Source organism: Meriones unguiculatus, chromosome 6, assembly GCF_030254825.1.
Source record: "Meriones unguiculatus strain TT.TT164.6M chromosome 6, Bangor_MerUng_6.1, whole genome shotgun sequence".
In the NCBI taxonomy this organism is placed as follows: Eukaryota; Metazoa; Chordata; class Mammalia; order Rodentia; family Muridae; genus Meriones; species Meriones unguiculatus.
Window position 1 is genome coordinate 132,002,791 of NC_083354.1, and position 23,157 is coordinate 132,025,947.

At 35.6% G+C, this 23,157-nt stretch overlaps 2 protein-coding genes across 9 annotated transcripts in view; one reads left to right on the forward strand and one right to left on the reverse strand.

Annotated features, from left to right (window-relative positions):
• Rmdn1 (regulator of microtubule dynamics 1) overlaps positions 1-3,547 on the forward strand; it is a 29,812-nt gene extending 26,265 nt beyond the window's left edge. The window contains exons 9-10 of the mRNA XM_021662818.2: positions 2,685-2,818; positions 3,356-3,547. Of these exons, the coding sequence (XP_021518493.1) occupies positions 2,685-2,818; positions 3,356-3,394 (173 nt within the window). The 3' untranslated portion in view covers positions 3,395-3,547. The remainder of the gene's footprint in view (positions 1-2,684; positions 2,819-3,355) is intronic.
• The window catches only part of Wwp1 (WW domain containing E3 ubiquitin protein ligase 1), a 99,986-nt gene continuing 77,782 nt past the window's right edge, over positions 954-23,157 (reverse strand). For 7 of the 8 annotated variants that reach the window (XM_060386034.1, XM_060386035.1, XM_060386028.1 and 4 more), the window contains 5 exons: positions 20,915-21,035; positions 18,679-18,783; positions 15,535-15,631; positions 14,699-14,771; positions 8,030-9,627 (listed from right to left, as the gene is read on the reverse strand). In XM_060386034.1, coding sequence (XP_060242017.1) covers positions 9,528-9,627; positions 14,699-14,771; positions 15,535-15,631; positions 18,679-18,783; positions 20,915-21,035 — 496 coding nt within the window. In that variant the 3' untranslated portion in view covers positions 8,030-9,527. Of the gene's footprint in view, positions 2,259-8,029; positions 9,628-14,698; positions 14,772-15,534; positions 15,632-18,678; positions 18,784-20,914; positions 21,036-23,157 lie in introns of those variants that run through there. The other variant, XM_060386033.1, reaches the window with a different exon arrangement.

The window sequence follows — 23,157 nt, forward strand, 5'->3', positions numbered from 1 at the left end:
TAATATAGTCTCAGTGTTGACAGTCATAGAACATTTTAAAATCCAGATAAATATGTATTTGTTGTATCTCTCACACTGGAAAATGTAAAACAAATTTAAATAAAAAATTTATGTATATAGGTATTTCATCTGCATATATATCTGGAGTCCTCAGAGACCAGAAGAGGGCATGCCTTTGCGATTGGAATTAACAGTTGTGAGCTATCATGTTGGTGCAGGTCCTTAAACTCTGAGTCCTCTCTCCAGCTTCAAATTTTAACCTATTTTTTAAAAATAGAAATTACACGTAAATTCAGAGTTCCAATTCTGCAGTGTTCCCTTCATTTAATGTAATTCTTTATGAGGAGGCTTTTACAAATTATTTCTAACTTGATATTTTATAGTTAATTCATTACCTAAATGAAAACTATTGAAATCAGGCTAATTGTTGGTGTGTTGCAGAATATTGTATTCTATTGTGAAAGAGTTTAATGTTTTCCTTATTTTGATTTGACAATGGCTACTCCTATGACACTGTTGTTTGCCTGTCCAACGTATTTATGCCCTACTGAGTTGTAACTCAGTAGCACAGTGCTTTGCTACCATGCATAAGACCCTCAGTTCAGGCCCAGGAACTAGAAGCCTAACGATAAGGATGGGACATGTCTGTGACCAAATGTACTATAAAAGCCATTCCAATACCTTTTTGGTTTTGGTTTTGGTTTTTGTTTTGTTTGGTGGGGTAGTTCTCACTATATAGCTCAAGTTGGCATCAAAGTATAAATCCTCCTGCTTCAACTTCCAAACACTGGACTTATAGGCATACGACTCACACGCAGTTCCTTATAACAGAAAACTAAGACACATTCTTTATTAATTTGAGGTCTTATATACATAAACCCAAGCAATTTAGTGATAATTCTGTAAAACTTTAAAAGAACTTTGAATGCTAAATAACACTGTAACTCATGAAGTTTTATTCACTGTTTTATTGATATTTTTTCTGATCACATTTTACATACCATGAATATTAATGTAAGAATGAAATTAAATCAAAGGGGTTTAAAACTACAATGCTAAAGGCAAAAATAGACTTTAAGACATTTAAGGGTTGGCAGTCCTGAATAAAGCTGTGTGCCTCTGCTCATGGAGTTAAATCCTTAGTGATTCCACTCAACACATCACATTTTCTATGAGCAGTAACTTTTTCTCTAGGGTAAAGGTTGCCTAGTTCTAGTCCAGAAGCCTCTCCCATGTTCTGTCGTTCATACCTCCAACATCAGCTTCCTTATTCTGATGTTGTGTAAGGCTGTATGTATGAGGAAGATGCAGTTTTTTTTTCCTTTTTGGGTCATGATTACATTTCCATTGCTTCACTTATGGTACTTGGCCAACTTCATAGATGAGGAAGTAGATACATAAATGAGTGTACTTAACCATAAAACGTTTAAATCAAGAAAATTAAATGACTGAATTTTAAGCAAATGCAGTTAATCATAAATTTTATTCAGGAAAAAGTATGCCTTATTCTTTTATAAACCTTTTATGTGCTAGGCATGTGTTCTATTGCTGAGCTCCCTTCCAGGCCTCAGAAAGCATGCTTGGATTACAGAAAGGCTGGTTATTAGGAGGAAACTAAGTGAAGAGTCAGTGAAGTTAGAGCTGTGTGTGGTGGTGCAGGTCTGTGGTCCCCAGCACTTAGGAGGCTGAGGTACTCTGCCATTGAGGTACATTGAATTAATAAGTTCCAGGTTCACGTGGATGGCACAACAGAATTGTGTCTCAAAAACAAACAAACAAAAGGATTAGTTTATGCTTCACTCATAGGCTTCATAGAAAATTAGTTTTTATTTAACATGTAATTGTACATATCTACGGAGCAGTGGTAATTCAGTATATTCATATAAGATGTGATTATCAAAGCAGTTATCTTCATCTCATGTATTTATCATCTTTATTTTGGGAAATACTGAAGTCTTGTAAGTTTTCTAAAAATATATAGTAAATTGTTACAAACATTTCTCTACTGTGCTGTATTTTATCCAACCTTTCTCTTCCTCTACCCAGCTTCTGATTACCACTAATCTACTCTCAATTCCTAAGCTTTGTTTGCACTTTTCTTTCAATCAAGAATATTCTCAGCTTTTTCTGTTACAATCCCATTCATCTGCCACGATGTTTAACTCTCAATTAGTTGTTTTCTAAGGTGGCTTCTTGTAGCACTTTGAAGGTTATCTCTGGAACAGAATTTAGTTGTGTTCGTGTCTCCCTCTCTGTGCCTAAGTATAGGAGACATTTAGCAAATGTTGGTCAAATTTATAAAAACCATGATTCATCCATGCATTCCCTCACTCACTGAACAGAGGCACTAATTATGTTATTTTTCCTGCATTATTGTAGACAATTGAAATACAGTAATGACAGGTAGTTTAAAAAGAAGATAACTCAAACTTTAACAGCATGAACATACTTCAAAGTGAGGCCTCGGCATAATAAATGTACACAGCCCATAAGTACATTCAGTGCATCATAATTATTTCAGGGTTTTTTTTTTTTTGAGATAAAACATTTGAAAAAATAAAATTGCATTAGTCCAATCATTGTTTAACCACACAGTTTTATTAAAATTTAGACCAAAAACATTAAACCTATAAAAATAAAAATATTTCTCTGGAGCTGACTTTGTTTCTCCTTCTTATATACAGTGGATCCAAACTTCTACAGCAAGAACTTGCTGCTTTTAGGAAAGACATACTTGAAGCTAAACAACAAAAAGCTTGCTGCTTTCTGGCTGGTAAAAGCCAAAGGTTATCCAGCACACACAGAAGAAGATAAACAGGTAAAATGTCTGTAAAGTAAGGCAGATAGGCTTTCACTGAGGCATTAGTAAATAAACGGAGAACTTTAATTTAAAAGCTTATTTGTTTAAATGCATAGTATTGTAGAAAGCACAGGTGCTCGTTTGTAGATGTACCTTTATACTTTATCATGAGAACTCCTTAGTTACTATCACCACATTATAAGTTGCTTGCTACAGTGTAGAACTGATGTACATTTGTAATGTATATCTATCTGATCAGATGTGACTTCTAAAATATCAAAGTCAGCCCAGCCAAACATGTTTACCTAACATGCACCAGGACCTGGTTCAATTTCTGACACTGGGTAATAGGGTTGGGGATGGAGCCTGAAAGGTTAAGTATATGAACTAGAATTCTCTTGGAATCTCATCTGATCATCACTATCAAGATACCTTATTCTTACCATGGCCTGTCTCTGTTATCTTGAAACTCTTAGAAACCTGCCTATTTTATATACTCAAGTTTTATAAGTTATGCTGCACTGTTTATATGTAACATTTATTTTTCCACTTTAGATACAGACAGAAGCTGCTCATTTGCTTACAGGTTTGTGACAAGAAACGAGAACTTTTTGGAGAAGGCAAACCAAGTATTTTGCATTTCACTGATTTATAAAGATGATCTATTAATCATCATAATGACTGTATTGCCCCTCCCCCCCAGTTCTTTTGTGTGTTACTATTTTACAGAATAAATGTAAAAAGAAATTCTGGTTTTCTTCACAAAAAAAAAAAAAGAAAGAAAAAAGGGGGGGGCGGAGAAACTGCTGCATTGTCCCACAAGTGGCAGCAATACATTTCCCTGGTCCAGACAGACATGTTCAGTTGGGAACAACAATAGGAAAAAAATGGTATGCACTATGTAAGTATTGAGCACGTCAGGATGAAAGGTTTTCAAAAGAAGGCTTTAAGAACAGGAGAACACGTGGCATATGAGGAAATGATTTTCATGTTGTAACTCACTAAAGTTGCTATCTTAGAAGATAGAATGGAAGTTAGGTGTTCATGACGTTGAGGGTTTTGGGCATAAAGAACTTAAGTGATGTTTCTTAGAGCCAGCATAAGTAAGGAAAAATCCTACAGGATAATTTTCTTTTTCAAACGTGGTATACCTTCACGGATGGGCTGACTTTGTCACTGACAAGTTGTAATCCTTTATAGAAAGGAAGTACACAGATTTCAGGATAAAAGGAAACTGATATGTTTACCAGGCAGGGTACTCTAACTTGGATCTGCTGTGCCACCATTGTAAAATTATACTCTGCAACAACTGCAGCTTGGATGCCACTGACACTGAACAAATGTGAGGCCATGTATGGGTATGTTTTCCCCAAAGGACATAACGATGGTCATGTTTTAATAGGTTCCAGCAAAATGTGTAGGTATGTGCTGTTCCTGTTTTGCCATGTAAACTTTCAAACAGACACTGGAAGTACATCCAGTCCTTGGACTTTAGGTATTTATGTTTGCTCTATTATATGTGTATATGTATTCACATGTAATGTATTTTTAAACCTCTGAAATTGCACAAATTATCATCCTCTTAAATATCTCAGCTGCTTCTCAGAATAAGTATATCTTCCAGAGCCAATGCAAATACTTCACCACACCTGTCATATCACCTCAGAGCAAGACATACTCACATTTCCTTAACTGTCCAAAAAACCTGCTTTTTGAGACCAGAATTTGATTTACAGCACAGTTGGTTTTAATACAGAAAATTTCTCCCTATCTCTTACAACGTGGACTTTTTGGAGAGGTTAACCCGACTGTTATTTTCAACTCTCCTTCATTCCAGGTAAGCTTCTGAGAATCATGCTCCATCTTGTCCTCCGGGGCTCCAGTTAGTTATATTCAGTCGTCTTTGGCTTTCATATTCATGACTTTGAGATCAACTACTGTCGCATTTCCTAAGTTCATTTCCATTTTCAAGACTTTGTTTTGCTTTTAGGTGAGTTGATTGCTTAAAAACATGATAACTGAGGGGAATTTTTTGTCTTTTTCTTCATTTTTCCCCTCCTGACTTTTGTCAACAGGCACTTCATATCTTCATTGTCTAATTATGAACTTGAGTTACTTTTCATATGCAGTTTATCTAATTTATATTAATACTTTATGCTAAAGAATTTTAATTGTTTACATTAAGATCCAGGTCCTTATACTTCTCAAGTAAGGGCTTTACCAGATGTATATCCCAGGTGCTCCTGTAGATTTATTCTTTAGTATGGCTTTTTCATATAATTTCTCTTATCAGCACAAATTCCTCAAATTATTTCCTAGCACTCACCATGATTTCTGTAAAGTAATTTTTGTGAAATTACTTTATAGAATGTGAGGTATTTTTTTCAGCAATAAAGACTTTTATGGATTGGGAGGATCTACCTTCTGATGCTCTATAGACCTTTGTTTTAAAATAATGAAGATTCACAAGAAATTACATTATGTAGTACAAGGAGGTTCTGAATACCTGTTTTCCTGTTTGCCCTTGGGTAACAGCAACTGTGGTATAATACCAAACCAAGAAATATACTAGTATGATCTGTAGACCTTAATTCAGATTTTATGACTTTTATTATACAGATTTTTATAACTACCACCACAGGGAAGACAGATTTATCTCAGAAACCTAGTGCTCTTTAGTCATACCCAGACACTTTCAGTCCCTCACATTCCTGCCATTCCCTATAACTAATATGTTATATATTTGTTATTTCAAGACTCTTAGGTAATATCTTATAGAATATGACCTTTTGAGATTGTGCCTTTTCAGTTAGTCAGATCCTCCAACAACTAAGTTTAATCAATAGTTTTTCCCTTTAGTGTTAATATTTTATTATGTGAATATACCACTTTATCCATCTGTTGAATTTTTTCTAATTTGTGGCTATTAAAAGTAAAGGCATTTTACATTCATGTCTGTTGTGGCATTTTTTTTCAAGCAAGTTATGGAATCAGTGTAGATATCCAACAAGTGGATAAAGAAAATGTATATATTCACAAACAAGTTCTGTTCAGCCAAGAAAAAAAAAAAAGGCGAAACTAATTCATTTGCAGCCAAAGGATGGAACTGAAGATGATCTTGTTAAACCTACATAAACTCAGATGTACACTGAATGTGGATCCAATTTTTAAAAAATGACATGAAAGTAGACGGCAGATTGCTGGAAAAGGGGAGGGGGAAGGGTGGGCTAGATATGTGTATGCTAGAGCATGTATAAAGGCGTGACAATGAAACCTATTTTGTGTAGTGAATATATGCTAATAAGTAAAGTTTTAAGGCTGTTATAATCTAAGTTTTTATGTATACTCATTCTCCTTGTGGGATAAATGGCTATTCTGTGTAATTTTCTAAGCCTTTGTTTAGACTTCCAGGAGCCTTATTCACATGGTGTCACCTTGGTTCTTGATGTGTACCAAGGATAAGGCCACTACTCAAGAAAGTACACCCCTTAATGGCATTACTTCCCTTTTCTATAAAAATGTCCATTTAATTGTTTTTCTGTGCATTTTAGACCTCATTTTGTTTGAAAAGGTTAATTTCCCCCGTGCACATAAAGTTTGTTGTATTCTACATGCTAAACTAATAGAGAGACAGGCAATGGGTGATTCCTCTCCTTAAATGTGTCTCTTATCTTTGAGGATGTATGAAACCTGAATTCAGAGTTGTTTATTGTTGGTGCAGTGGACAGGGGAACCTAGGCCTCTGAACACAACAGGGGAGAGCTGGGGTCTTTGTGGCTGTTTGGCTGACCTCTTTCCCTGATGTTCAGCAGTGAACCTGTTGTCACTTTTCAATCACAAAAATATTTCCACTGTGGCCTATCAACATCCAGTGTGGATGCTACAGCATGGCTTGTTAGACTTGTTTAAAAAAGCATAATGAAGCTAGAGAGATGGCTCAGTGGTTAAAAAAGCATAATGAAAACAAAGTACCAAGTTAATCACTAGGACCAAGAGAATGGTTCCTGAAAACGACCTAGAATTAATACTAAAAAGAAATACCATCATCATTTTAATTGTATTGTTTGGTTAATTTTGAAGTGGGACTTTTAGAATTTAGGAAATAGCACTTTTAGATTTGTGTTAAATTTCCAGTTGACTTTAAATTTGATTTCTGTGCTCAACAGATTACGAAAAGTAGGGTATGTCACAGGAGAACTTTATTTTACATTTCAACAACTGATTTGTTTTGCTACTTCAGTGTTTCCCAGATTGTGTTATGTGTAATTAAATGTTAGGATGCAATAGCCTACAGTAAACTACATTTGCTTGGCATCAGTTTACTCAGACTGCTGGAGTGCAGCAAGCATGACTGCCTCAGGGAAGGCTAGGCCTTTTTCAGAAAATGAACATGTTATCAGGAGCATCTGCATGGTCTCCCAAGAACCCGTCTCCTATTGTGATGGCTCAGGGCATGGAATTGTAAGAGTTCTCAGAGTCAGGGAAACCAGTTACAGCTCCCTCCTCTGTTGGGGGCTTTCTCAGTTCAGAAGCAGCTTAGTAGTTAGTGTCCTGTTCAACCCCAAACATAAGCAAGGTTTGTCTGCTAATGTTGGACATCCAGTACTTTATTTGGTTTTCAGAACTGGGTGTATAATTGAAATAAGCCTGAGAAAATGTTAATATTTTCATTTTCAATTGCCTAGGAAGTACAGAAAAAAAAAAACAGTATAAAAAAAAAAAAAACCAAAAACAAAAAACCAAATAGATTCTTTCCTGAAGACAGATGACTGAGATGATTCCTAGGTTCAGTTTATGGGTGATGTTGGGAACTGTCACTATAGTAAAGTATCATAATTAGCCTGTCTCTGAGACTCCTTCACCTCCCATTTTCTCTGACTGTGTTTGGTGAGCCTGGTTTAGTGGGTCCAGTTCAAAATAGATGGGAAGGAGAAAAGGCAGGAATGAACCACATCTCTTTTTAAGGTTTTATGTTCGCTACTGAGTAGGTAGACACATCCATATTCTGAAATCTGTGACTGGGAATGAACGGATGGAAGAGCCTGTTGAAGTCTGCAGACTGGTTTTCCCCAGAAAAGTGGTTTGGTCTCGTGGGTTCTCTTACCAATGCAAGGTAACTTAAAAAAAAAAAAAAAGGAACCAGCTCCCTGAAATCCTACCTGAAGGGCACCTTGAACCATATCTTCAAAATGATAGTCTGAAATACCTCCACTGAATGAGAGCCAATACTTTCTGTCATAGCAAGTTTATTATTTTACAGAATAATTTATGCAGGACTTTTTAAGACTGGCCATCCTCTACTATATAACTTATAATATATTAGAATTTTTTAAATCCCGTAAGCTTGAAAATAACCAGATTTTCTGTAATTTGTTCAATTAAGTAGACTACTGCTTTTATTTAATTTTTTGAATTCTGAATAAAACTGAAGAACGTAATCCAAGCATGTAGAAAAATAAAATCTTGGCAAAACTAACCTAGTAGCTAGAAGTTGTAATTCTAAGTGAGTTTCATAGTTACAACATGGTAAGTTAATGAGCTTTGCAGTGCATATTGAAAGGGTAAAAATGGAAATTAACTTTTTATATTAGGAAGCCCAGTTTGCCAAAAGTAGTAATATCATTCACATTAGATATTAATTTTTTCATACATCATGAATGCCCTCAAAATGAAAATCATTGTTATTTGGATAAAACTTATCTATATAAAATGGGGTGCACAAAGAATCTTTAATATACCTCTGAACTTAGGGACAATTTTGATGAATTTGAAAGGAAGGGGATATCCAAACACTAAGAAAAGTTCTTAGTATGAATATTTAAATACTTCTGCAGCTTTCCAGTGCATTTATTTTAATTACATCTCTGATTTCATAAAACTAAACCTTGGGCACAAAAGCAGCAAAGTTCAGTACCTTTTATGTATCCCTAAGTATTAAACTATCAATTTATTATTAATTAAATTTGAAGAACATTACAAGAAGTTTAAAAATGTTAAGTACAGAAATGCCAGATTCTTTTAATTTCCCCAAATAACCAACACCCCAAAATAACACTTAAATAGACTTCTGCTGCTCAGCAAATCAGTTCCAGCTGCTCCTAGATACTAATGTCTATTACATGACTTCTGTGTTTACTGATATAACAATGATGGGGATTTTTTAAAAACTATTCATTCAGAACAACTCAGTAAGTTGAAGTACTTGTCTTCAGAAAAGCCAGCAGCATTTTAAAAATACACTTAAAGTGAGAGTTGGCCTAAGCCCTAAGGTTCCTTCCTGAACAGACATGCAACTAAAACAATCAGATGTCACCTAGAGAGAAGAATATGGAACATTTGCACTTTTCCCCTGGATAACAGAAACAAGGCAAAGCAATTTCAGAGCTTTGTGAATGAACAGTTGCCATGTTTAATACACCTGGTGCTCTATAAAACTAGAGCCACTGTCATAAATGCTTATATAGATATAGACTTCTTAATAAATTCTTTTGCTTGCTTCAAAATTTAAGGATGATCTTTTCCTGGTCAGTCATTTCAAGGGAACAATAAATAAAGTAGAAAATGATGAATGTTTTGCATATTTCTGTGGAAGAACGGAAAACATTTATACTTTGAGAGGTTCAGAAAATTAACTGTACATAACGAACAGCTTATATACACTATCTGTGCAATTTTTCTTGGCTGGGGTATTTAAATGCAAGAGCTCCTCCAAGACAAGAAGCCACATTCATTCTTGTCCAAATCCCTCTGTCTCTTCTATTGCAAAAAGAAGTTTTTCCTTTAGTTGTTCATAACTCTTATATGGTGGTAGATCCAAGCGATTAAAACTGAACAAAAACAAAAACAAAATCAGACGTTTTCAATAAAATAAACTGAAGAGATTTCTAATACAGTATTCTTTTAACAGCACATTAAAGCCTGAACACTATGTACGTAAAAACTTTGCCAAACGGATCCTAACAATGTAATATAGCAATTAGCATATTAACACATCTAAATTCCATAGAGGAATCTATTCAAGGTTAAGACATAAAATATATATTTGCCAAAGAATTTATAATAGAATTATAAATAATATCAGTATGTATAATGACTGGATTTAAAAATGGGTTTCCTTTTGCTATTCCTGTGTGATGGGTGATGAGTCTCCATAACTTTTCTTAGGTTAAGAATTAATTTCAACCATCCATTCATTCATTATTTATTTTCTGAGAAGATATTTTTTTTTGGTGGAAGATGTTCCAGTAGTTGCTAACACAGTGATGAAAACCCTAAGTCCCTTCTTTCATAGAATTCATGTTCTGATAGAGACAGTTAGTGAATAGATACATAGTTTTCTCTCCTTATCTCACCATATTAGAGTCTAATCTACAAGCTGACTATTTTCCAGTTCTTCCAACATCAATTCTAAGACTGAATTATGAAAGTAAAAATACTAAAATACTTAACAACATCCAATTTCTAAAATATGGTACTGACTAGCTGCACTACACTCTCAAGTGCCCGTGCTTTTGGTGGCTTAGTGAAACAGCCAGGAAAGATTCAAGACTTTTCTGTACCTTCACTTACTGTAGATAGATCTCAGCTGTCCTTGCCAAACCCCGTGCAAGTTAAGAAAGCTCATAATTAAGAGTCTAGGAAAAGGTAGCCAATTTCAACGATGGTTATGCAAATCATCATTAACATACTAGGTAAATATATTTATGGTAGCAATTGAGACCATATATTGCTTGCCTTTCATTTTAAACTATAATCCAAGAAAAGACTGTGAACGGTAACTGAGATTAGGGGAAGGGAAAAACAAAAACAAAACACCATCTTTTTTTAGTATATTCCTATTCCAAAACCAACAATCTTTTAGACACTTGGCCAATTTTACTTTCTACTAGTCCCTTTTTTTTTTTTTTACTCTTGGTCATTTCTGTTGTCACCACACCCTTGTATGTACTTCTGTCTCATGTTTTGTTTGTTTGTTTTTTGTTTTTTTGCCCTGCTCACTCACCTTGCATCCACTTAACTTTCTTAACACCCTATTTCGCTTTACATCTCTGCTAAAAATCTGGTGTATCTACAGTAGCTTACACCACACTAAGAACCCTTTACTGCTAAAGCCTCAGGAGATGTAGGAAGCCTGGTATCAACTTATTTCATACTTTCCACACAATACACACTTTTCTCCATCGTCACGTGCTGTCTCTCTTTGGCCTACGCCCCTTCCATATGGACATCTCACCTGTTCACCAACAATCAGCCTAAAGTCTAGAGCCTGTTCTAGGAAGTATGTCTACAGCATCTCAGACAACTCTTTGTTTCTGTTTTAGCCTTTACACCATGACTGACAGTTTTCTCTCTCAGATTAAAATAAGCACTGTATCTCTGAATTATTAGTAAGTATTTAATTTAGTGAATGTTAATAATAGAAGACAAAATATTATTCGAAAATACTCCAAAGAGATTTCGATTTCAAGAAACTGGCCATTTTGTTTGTGCTGCTTCATAAAGCACAGATACAGGTTAATAAAATACACTCACTTTACTGGGCACTTAGTGTGTTAATATCAAAGTACTGTTTTTTAGGTCTGGATTTGAGTCTGATGTACTCAAAATAGACAAAATCAAATTTGCTACTCCATCATTAAAAAGGGAAGAGAATTGCCATGTATTTTCCACGTAACCTGAAAAAAAAAAACCCTGTTGATTGTTAATCTAGGGAAGTTTAAAGCTGCTACCTCACTAAGAAGATGAAAGTAGTAGGACCCATGCCCTATCTTACTGAGAATCATTAAGGTTAATTACATCACAGATGAGATCATGTTTACTTTAGTCATTACAAATTGTATTACAAACCAAAATCTGTGTGATCACCTATTTTTTATCCATATGTTCATCAGAATATTGATTTGTATTTTCCCTTGTTTGAATTAAATCTCAACTCCACCTCACACTTCTTTGGGTCTGAGCCTGTTTCATGGGTGTCAGTGTCATAATTATAGACTTAATTATCTTCATCTCCTGACATAACTGAACTCCAACAACATGTCATTTCTTCTAAAGCCAATGCCTCTTTACTGAGACATTCCCTGTTCAGCTATGTGCCCTTTCTGAATTTCTTAATTTATGTTCTTGGTTGTGTTTCACTCACTTAAGGCTTTGGCTTAGAAGACTTACTTCATAATATTCATATGAGTGCCACGGGCTTCCACTTCTTTACCCCAGACCACTCTCGAGTGATCTGTTGCTCTATTTTCTTTAGTTACTGACCACAGTATGTTATCTTTAATATTGTCACCACTGATGAAGAACATTTCTGAATTAATGTTTTCTGATCATGTCTTTCAAGTTTATTTCAATGAAAACGCAAACCTGTTAAGCTAATACTCTTTACCACCATACCACCAAAATAACACCAAGAGGCTATAAACAACTTACGTAGAGAAAACAGTAATCACTGTTGCGCAATTTTTTAAACTGTTTAAATGGACTCACTAATAAATGTCACCAGCCTTTTAAAGAAGACTAACACTAGCACTCCTCGAAACATTGCATAAAATAGAAAGAGGAGTTAACCAAATTCATTTTATGAAGCTGGTATTACCATAGAACTTAAAGTGGATAATACAATATATATATATGTATGTGTATATATATATATATATATATATGGCATTATCCATGATATAGCAGTTTTCAAGAAATTACTGGTGAATCAAATTCAGAAAACACTAAAAAGATCATTCAGGAATGCAAAAAGATCAAAGCAGGAGAGATGTCTCAACAGTAAAGAGCACTTCCAGAGGACCCAGGTTCATGTCCCAGCACCCACATAGTGACTCACAACCATCTGTAACTCCAGTTCCTAGGGATCCGATGCTTTCTGGCATTCAATGACACAGACATGGAGTACAGACACTCCATACAGGGAAAACACTCATACATAAAATAGGATGAAAACATTCATCATGACTGAGTTAACATTTCAGGAATTCAAGAATGGTACAAAATATGCAAATCTGCCAGCTTTATATTTGAGTAATGACAAAAGGGTGTGTGTGTGTATATATATATATATATATATACACACACACACACATATATGTATGTATATATATGAACAAAAACCTAAATGGTAAAAGCCAAGGAAATGAATCAAATAAACAGATACTTCCCAAACAAAGAAATGGCCAATAAATATGAAAAAAAAAAAAAAAAAGTTCACTGTCCTTAGCTATCAGGGAAACGCACATCAAAACTACATTGAGATTTTGTTATCCCAATCAAAATGCTATCCTGAAGAAAAGGACACATGCTGGTGAAGACGTGAGGAAGACAGCCTTTATGTACTGCTGGTGGACTACCATCCACTATGGAAATTAATATGGAAACTTCTCAAAACTAAAAATAGCATGTCCACATTATGGCACAGTCGTACCACCTCTACGTATATATCTAAATTACTCTAAATTAACACACCACAGTGATCCGTATAGTCTGTCTGAACAGTATCCACACAGGCAAACTATGTTATGAGCCTACAGGTCTCCAAACAGATAGACAAAGAAAATGAGGTGTGTGTGCATACTAACAATTTTATTTTGCTTCAAAGAATGAGGTTATGTCATCTGCAAGAAGAAACTTAAAAAAGAATCATAACTAAGCAAAACTAGACTTAGAAAGACAAATATCACATGTTCTCTTCCATTTATGGGTCCTAGATTATAATACATGTATATGGGACATTAAAGTAGAAGCAAGACTGTGGGTAAAAGACTGTGGGGAAGGTGGGGAGAGGAAGAGGTTGAACTTGGTCAAAGTATACGATGTATTTACATGACAATATCTGTACCAAACCCATCACTATATTCAAGGAATATATGTCAGTAAACTTGAGTGTTAATGTTAGCAAAGACATGTTCAAATAGCAAGATTTAACAAACGTAATATTTAGTGCTTCATAAACACCCACTATAATGTTACAAGTACACATGTTGTTGAAGAGTATCAGGGAATGGCTCAGTGCTCCTACTTTTATTTGCCCTAAAGGCACTAGCAAGTTTTAGCCACTACTGTTTCTTCACATGTAGAAATAACAAGGCAACAAAAAGCCAAATCATGACTTAAGGTGAAAATAGCTTTGAGCTCCTGAAGGAACCACTCATATGGACGCTATTAATTGCGGTGGGGACAATGTAACATTTCCCTGGATTCGCTTTCATCTACTTCTTGTACTCTTAGCTAGATGATTTCACTTAAATCCCAGTATTTGTTATTTGTAGTTCTTTAAACCTTTAATTTCCAAGCTACAATAATAATATGGGCTAAATCATGTTTTTCCAATTATGTTCACATTTTCTGACTCACTAAGTTCCAATTAGATCAATCAATTTGCATTTTCTGATTCACTATGTTCCAGTCACTTGAGACAAATTCCAGTTCTTGATTCAGGAGTTTTGCGTTCTTCAGTGTGTATTCCGAGAATATTCTACTTTTTCCTACAGCACACTATTTACCAAGCTTAAGTTAAACTGCCTTTCCAAGGACTCTGTCTGATCATCTGAGTCCATAGAAGATTCACTCCAGTTGTTACAGCACTCTTTTTCCTTTTAGCTATTTATCTTTTCTGCTCTACAATACTTGATAAAAATGCAAAGAATATATAATGATACTCTAAATAGTCACTGAACCAATGGTCACATTCTCAGGTATTTCTACTAAAGCTGCACCAACTTAATTCTAGCGTACTTAGTGCTTCTGTGTTTCTGCTCACAAAGTTGAAGTTCTGCTTAATGAATACATAGCTATAAAGGCGCTTACCCGCTACCACAACGAAACAAAAAACCAAAACAATAACCACAAACCCTCTCTGGCCTTCACCGTCCTGTTTAAGACTCTTGAACTTACCATGTATGGCTTCTTGGTAACCAGGTGTCTTTGCCAACTTTTTCAATACAAAACTTTTGAGGCCCATTACTTCCTAAATCAGGAACATAAAGATAATTTAACGTTTATCTGGGTGGCCCTTTAAAACTAAGAGAAGCATGTCACATTGTTATATGAGTGATGCAGAGGAGACTGAAAATTTCATATTACTGTCTTCTTTCTCACTGAGCAGCTTTTTGATGCTGCAGACACTGAAGAATTACATCCATAGAGAGAACTACAGTTTCGCTTCCCTAGCAATTAGCCTATAGAATAAAGCAGAAGCCATCTCCTCTTTGATGACACTTTCATTTTATATCACAAATTGTGATGGTTTGAATGAGAATGGCACCCCACAGGCTCATTGATTTATATGTTTAGTCACCAGGGAATGACAGTATTTGAAAGAATTAGGTGTGGCCTTGTCAGAAGATGGGCTTTGAGGTTTCAAAAGCCATTGCTCTTTCTCCTCCTGCTGCCTGTGGATCCAGATGTATAACTCTCAGCTACTCCAGCACCAGGTCTGCCTGAATTCTGGCCATCCTCTCTGCCATGACAATAGACTAAACCTCTGATGCTATAAGCCAGGCCCAATTAAATGCTTTCTTTTATAATAACTGCCATGGTCATGGTTTATCTTCACAGCAGTAGAACAGTGACCAAGACACAAATGCTTTCAGTATCAATGGTGTTTCTTCTTTATGAGTCATCTTATATATAACCCTGAAAAAATAGTCATTACATTTAACTCTACTGTATGTCTAACAGCTATTATCACAAAATTATCTTCAGAGAAACTGCAGTGAATCTGCATTTACCCATGAGCTCCGCAAATCCTCCTAAAGGTAAGCGACAGGTTCCAGTGACAAACTGCAAGAGTCGCATTCTTACTTCATTATCAGTCTCTTTCACAAACTGTATGACAAAATAAAATATACTTTAATATAAAATAATAGCCAACATCTCATCAATAATGAACAATAAACAGGTGAAGATATTATGAAAAAATACTGAAACTGGTTCAAACAATGATGTACTAAAAAAATTTTGTAGTATCACTTTAGGTACACTGTAGATCTCACTTCGGTAAACCCTCACAGCAACACTACAGCAGTCCCCTGTTCTACCTGTCACACAAATGAGAAATAACGAGACGCTTAGAAATGTTTAGTCACTTGGCTACAGTAATGTGTCTGTGGTACACTTGTCTCTCACTGAGGCTTCAGTTGAACTCTGTGCTGTGTGTTTCTCAATTACTTAGATTTCACAACAGTCTTTGAAGCAGCTACCATCAGTAAAATGCAAGAAAACAGAGGCCAGTAGAGTTTCAGTAATTTATTTTTTCAAACTGCTAAAAAGTAGAACATTTGAGCTCTGGTCTGATTGAATTGTAAACCACTGCTAAGCTGTGTCAATCTACAAAAACAAATGCACACTTCCTCATTGCTTTTCTCTGTGGTATTTTCTGCTATTAAACATTTTTCAAACTTTCTGTGCCATTCACTAGTACCTGAAAAAATGAAAGATGTCTCTTCAAACAAGTTTGCTGACAAGTTTTTTTGAAAGAGGAATGTTAATCAGTAACATGGTAAAATAATAGGTACATGGTAATAGGTTAATAGGTACATGGTAAAATAATGAATGGGTAGGTTTGACTATAAAAGAAATCAGCAACTCTAGAGGGGGCAGTTTGAGAACAAAAAGGCTTCTTTCAAATAAGGAATGCACACATGGTAGATAATTTTCATGATGGACTTAACTGGATTAATAAACACCTTGGTGAGACTCAAGCTCTGGGTGTGTGTGAGGTGTTTCCAGAGAGGATTAACTGAAGGAGTAAGGCTCCCCTGAACCTGGGAGGCACCATGCCATTGGTTGAGTCCTACGCTGAAGGGAAGAGGGCCATCTCCGCTCCCTGAGGCACAGCTATGACCAAGCTCCACAGGTCAACGCTGTAGTTGCTCTTACTTGCTTTCCTGCCATGTGTGATGGATGGCACTCTTAAATCTGGTAGTCAAAATCAAGTTTTCTTCCCCCTTTGTTGTCAAGAATTTGACCAGAGCAATGAGAAGGTAGCTAATGTAACAGCTTAGGTAAACATAAGACAAAAATGCTTTGCCAATCCAGACCAAAACTTTTGAATTGAATTGTGCTGAGGCATACAGTCCATTATGGAAACATGACAGCCAGCCCTAACTTGATGGCACTATGTTTTTGCCTGCCCAGAAATGAACTACTCTCTCCTAGTCATTAGAGTGTTCAGACCCAAGATAATAATTTATAAAGGTGCTCTGTGATTACAGAAGAAACTTAATATATGGAGCCAGGCATCCCTTAAGGGCCATTCGATCTTTTGCTCTGGAATGCCTGGGAGATCCTAGTGGCGTGCAGGTGAGATAAGACTAGGATAACAAATAGACTGTGAGGTATTAGACTGTGAGGTATTTAGAGAAGCCTTTCCTTCTCTGAAACCTGTTGACTGCTATGGGAAAGGAATGAAATGGTGTTTTTATTACTATATAGCAGGAAAGTAAGAAATGAGAGAAGTAAAACAATTTTCCCGCCCAGCTGTGGATTCCATGGATAGTTGTAAAACACACCTTAAAACCTCACCTTAATTCCCTGTCCTCACAGCAGGCTGCTTTGGCTCTAAGGCTTCCCTCCTTTTGCTAGCAGTAAGAATAAATTAACCTAAACCGGAATGGAAATCCCAGTGGATTTGAACGTGGCAATCCCATCAAGACATGGGAAACACATTTTCTTACCAGCTCTGATGTAAACCTCACCATTTATCTAAGTCAAACAGTTCAGAAATGTACGTACTCATTTGGGTTTCTATGATCTTCAGTTTCTCAGGTCTTTAGATACACATGTTCAAATGCAAGGACTATAAAGTGTAGGAGAGAGTGTAACGGGAACACCTGTGCACACACTGCTTGACAGTTTCACTTGAAGGCAGACTTACTCCTGTGTAAATATCAGCTTGGCCTCAAACTACTAAGCTTCCTTCCTTCTCTCCCCTCCTCTCCCTGACTTTCAGAGAATGTATTTCATACCCTGTAGCATATACGCACGTAAGTACATGTTGTAGTTTACTCAGTCCTCGACTAGTGCATTTGAGAGCTGTTGGCATACAAAACTCAGCTGCACTAAGTACTTTGATGTATTCCATTCTGTACATGTGGATGAATTTCTTAAGACAGGTTTCCAGAAAGGGCTACACATTAAAATGTTATGCAATAAACTAATGGGATTCATTCTTATGAAAACGTACCTTTGGGAAAATCTTTTCATGATAATATAAAACCCAGCTTTTCAGGTGAATGTAAAAATTAACAGAAGTTAACCATTAAGTTGCTCAGATGCTTAGTAATGTACTTATGGAAAGAATATCCCAGAATTAGAGATTTAAAATCTTCAGTTTATAAAACAAAGCAAAACAAAATGTCTCTTAAAATATACTTAAATTACCAGTATGGTAGACTTGGATGTTCTGAGACATACCTGATGACGGTTTAAACTAACATACCATAGGAACAATTAAATAGTCACTCTTATATTACTGTCTGAGTTATCACAATTCTTCAGCGTAATAGCAACATCAGAAGAATTAAATGGCCACAATGACCTTCTCACTAAGAACACACAGCTGGCTGGATGGGTGGAGGACACTTGTAGCCCACACTGAATGAGCTGGTGTAAGACCAGCCTGCATCAGCTATCCAGGCAGACCCAACAATTCCAAAACCAGCCAAACAAAACCCCAGAGTCCTTCACTTCTAGAAGCATGCAGAATTCATAGAATACCTGTGACAACACTGAAGACTAGTCATACCTCCATCTAGAAAATAGTGAGAGAACTAGAAGGCTTCAAAGTCTCAAAAATAAACTACTTTAAAACAACTTTTTATAAGAAAATATATTCTTCAAATGATTTGTCTCAAAAAAGATAAAACAAATACCTGCCAAAACCAAATAATTTGCTTGCTGTTTCTCGTATAATGTCGATAAACAGTATTTCTCTGCCAGTCTGCCAAGTCAACCTCTTGCATGCCACACAGCATAACCTGGGAAAGGAACACAGTATCAGCCACAGCAAGGACTAAGGAGACTATGGGTTGTTGTTGTTTCTTCATCTTTTTTATTATTTATAGGAGTTTCTAAAAATATATTCTGGGCAGATTAGTTTGTCACAGTAGTTTCTGCCAGTGTGTTGGTGTTTTCCTTCCCCTCCTTCCTGAGGCACAGTCTCACTATGAGGTCCTTGCAGCCTGGAATCCACCATGTATACCAGGCTAGCCTAAAGGCCCAAGTCTGGCAAGTAATGAGTAGTCTTCCCAGTGCTCAGACTGCAGGTGTCTGCCGCCAAGCCTAGCCTTTTATCTTTTTTCCTTAATGATATCTTTTAAAGAACATACTTTCTACTTTTGATGAAGTCGGGCTGTTTTCTTTACTGTATTAAAAATTCTCTGTATAAACATGTTGTATAAACACTGTATGAGCATGTGCAGTGTTTATATAAACATGCATTTCATTTTCCTGGTTAAACACCAAATGGAAGATTTGCTAGGGCATGAAGCATGAGGGAGACATATGTTAAACCTTATCACCTGAGAAATTACCAAAACTACCTAAAGTGGGATTGCATTTAGGCTACTATTCTGTTGTTTAATTTTAGGCTTGCATGTTTACACTTAATATTCATTTAAAGTTAATCTTCATTAACTGAGGCTGATGTAGGAACCAAAGTTAATTTTTGTTCATGTGGATATCCTATTGTTTCAACATTACTTGTTGAATTGGCTTTCCCCTTTCCACTGAAAATAATTTGGCAATACATGTTGACTTGGTTCTAGATTTGTTTATATGCCATAAATAAAATCAAAATCTGTACATCTCTCAAGTATGTCTCTTTAAAACTTATTTTGTCCATTCTAGAGCCTCTGTAGGTCCTCATAATTTGAGTTTCAGCCCATCATTGATTTATATTAAATTCTCCTGGGATGCTAATTGTGTTATTCTTATAGATCAACTGGAACAGAATTGATTATTAACAATGCCAAGCTGTCCAATTCATAACATACCCATGTCTCATTAAGTCTGTAAATTTTCTGAGCAGTGTTTTGGAGTTTTAGTATAGGAGACTTGTATTTAGTGATATTTTTTCACCTTTTCATGACATATTTATGACGAAAGTATTCATCTTAAAAAGAAAGAAAATTCTGAAACATGCTATATTGAAGACATTATGGCTAGTGAAATAAACAATCATAAAACCACAAAAATGATATGATCTCATTTATAGGAGAGTTCAACAGTTAATAAAAATAAAGGAGACATGAAGTTTGATATTTAATGAGTTTCAATTTTATAAGATGGAAGAATTCCCAGACTTGATGTACTATAATGCAGTCATACTTAATATTACTGAATTGCACACTTTAAAAATCATTAAAAAGTTTTTTGATTTTTGTTTGTTTTCTTTTCTTTTCTTAGTTTTTGGAGTCATGGTTTCTCTGTGTAGCCTTGGCTGTCCTAGACCTCACTCTGTAGACCAGGATGGCTTTGAACTCATAGAGAGCCACCTGACTCTGCCTCTCAAGTGTTCAGATTAAAGGGGCACACCACTACTGCCTGGCTAAAACAGTAAATTGTATATGTATTTTCTTCTATATAAACAAATTCACTTCTGATGTATGTCCAAAAACCTTACTTGCATGCAGTTAGGACCACTGGTAATTCATTTAAGAATTCTCATCTTTCAAGTAAGTCAATGCCAAATTAAGATTTCTGAAACTTCCTTAAATTATTAGTAGTGATCAAATCCCTCTTTATGACCTCTAACAATGATTAATGATAATGTCCTTGTAACTCCAGTGTTCCTAAAACATCACAAACCATAAAACACACCCACTGCCATACACGGTTCAAGAAATGAGAAGATTAACACGCGTGGAAACTGTTGTGTAAAACAGTAAAGAAGCCATACGTGGTGGAGCAGTGCTGGCACTAGAGGAGCTGAAGTGGGAGGATCATGATTTCAAGGCCGGGCTGGGCCGAAGTACACCTTGTCTTAAACAAAGGAACAAGCAACAGTGATCATGGAGATGAGAGGTGAGGTGAGAGAGGAATGGGAGAGGAAATACAACCCCCGACCCCATCAGTATTCCCTATAATTAAACAATAAAAGAGCCTAACCTCCAGTTCTTTTTCATCAAAGTACTGTAGCCACTGAAGGGGAACAACTTCATTAAACCCATCAAGGAAAGCTTTGGTCTGCTCTTGTACTCCTCGCGAAAAACGCCATTCTGTCATTAAACTGAAAATAAAGACAGTATTTGAAAATAGGTCATTTATATATAAAATTGACAGAAAACACTAAGAAAGCTTTAGATTCCTTCTCTTTTTCCAAACATACTACCTAAACATATGCTGTATACAATAAGCATATAGTCATACATATATGTTATATTTAGAGTTAACATTTTCCATTAACAAATTAATTCTTTTTTAGGCACTTTTTTTTTGAGATTATAACTTAGTTATAAATTCCCATTCCTTCCCTCCAAAGCTTCCTATAAACCCTTCCCATATTCCATTTAAAGGAAAATCCAGAAGAAATAATAAATTTCTTGACATGTATGATCCACTAAAATTACATGACAAAGATGTAACTTAAATGGATCTAAAAAAAAGTAGTGAGACCAAAACAGTACTAAAGTAAAATGACTCATGCCTGTGTGGACTCACACTTAGAGAACTAACATCAATGTTCCTCATAAGGTATTCCATAAAATAGAAGGAAGTCCATCACACTCATTTTACAAAGATAGTTATTACCTAATATCAAAACTTCGCAAGGACAGGCAAACTGACATATACACAAATGCACACACATATGAGAGACAGACTCGGGAAAGAGACTGGAACTGAGATTATAGGACCGAAATCACACGAGATCTCGGTGGATGGGGAAAAGGCCATCAATAAAGTACAACCCTTCAAGACACAAGCACTGAAGAACCTAGTATCGCATAACAACTTAATGAAGGCTGTATCTGAAAAATCTGTAGGCATTTGCAGTAAATGGAGGAAAACCTCAATGCATTTCTGAGCAGGACAGACAAGGTGCTTACTTAGTATGCTACTGCAGTCTTTGCCAGAGTAATAACACAAGAAAGAAAAGAAAAAGTAGGAGCAAGTTAATGTTATTTCTATTTGTAGACAATATGATTCTGTATATGACAAATGCTAAAGACTCCACAACAAAAACCTCTTAAAACTAATAGACATGTTTAGCAAAGTAACAGGACACAAATCAATAAACATTAATCAGCTATTAATAATTTTTATAGAAGTCAGCTTTTCTATACACCAGTAATGAATATGCCAGAAAGAAATCAGAAAAACAATCACATTCCTAATAGTTAGAAACTAAAGCTTAGGAATAAGTCTAATCAAGAAAGTAAAGGTGGTGAAAATACTAAAACACTGGAGAAGGAATCTGAAGAAGACAGAAGATGGAAGTCACCCATGCTCATGGGACAATACAATTAGCAGCATGAAAATAGCCACACCATCAGAAGCAAGATACAGACTCAATGAAAACCTTGCCCAAATTTCCATGACTTCTATAACACAAATTAGAAAAATGCTCCTAAAATTTGTAGGGAAACATGAAATACCCCAGATAGCCCAGGAATCTACAACAATGATTTCAATTTATACAGAACCACAGTCAGAAAAATAAATGTCAGCTCAAAAAGAGACATGGATTGATTTGATAAAAATACAAGCCCTAGAGTTACACAGCTATTTGACTTTTGTCTAATAAATGTCTTGAAAGATGAGATACAAATGGCTAAAAAAACACATAAAAAACATTCAAAGTACAGAGATTCCACCTCATCCCAGAGTGGCTGCCACAAAGAAAATCACAAATTCTAGCAAAGAAGAGAGAAAAGAGAACCTTATATACTGCCGACGAGTGTAATGTGGGCTTGCTTCTATGATAATTAAAAACAGTTCTACCCTCATGGAAGAGCATACAAACTGTTTATCTTATACCAAACAGCTCAGAAAATAGGCAGACAATTAATATTAGACAGACTGAACAGGTTATATTTAGGAATGTACATGTATATACTCATACACATATAACAATGAAAAGGGAGGCATGAATTTGAAAGACGTCAGGGGAACATGGAAGGGGGTTTAAAGGGAGAGAAGAGAAATAATGTAAATAATATAGTATCCATTTGATAAAAATGGATAAAATTGAAGATTATATGAAGTGAATTCAATCTGACAGGCAAATATTTTATGCTTCGTTTACTTGTGAATCCAAAATTTTATAAAGATATGTAAATCCATTTTTTTCTCTTCAAAGATGTAATTTTGTTTTATGTGTATGAGTATTTAGCCTGCACCATGTGAATGAC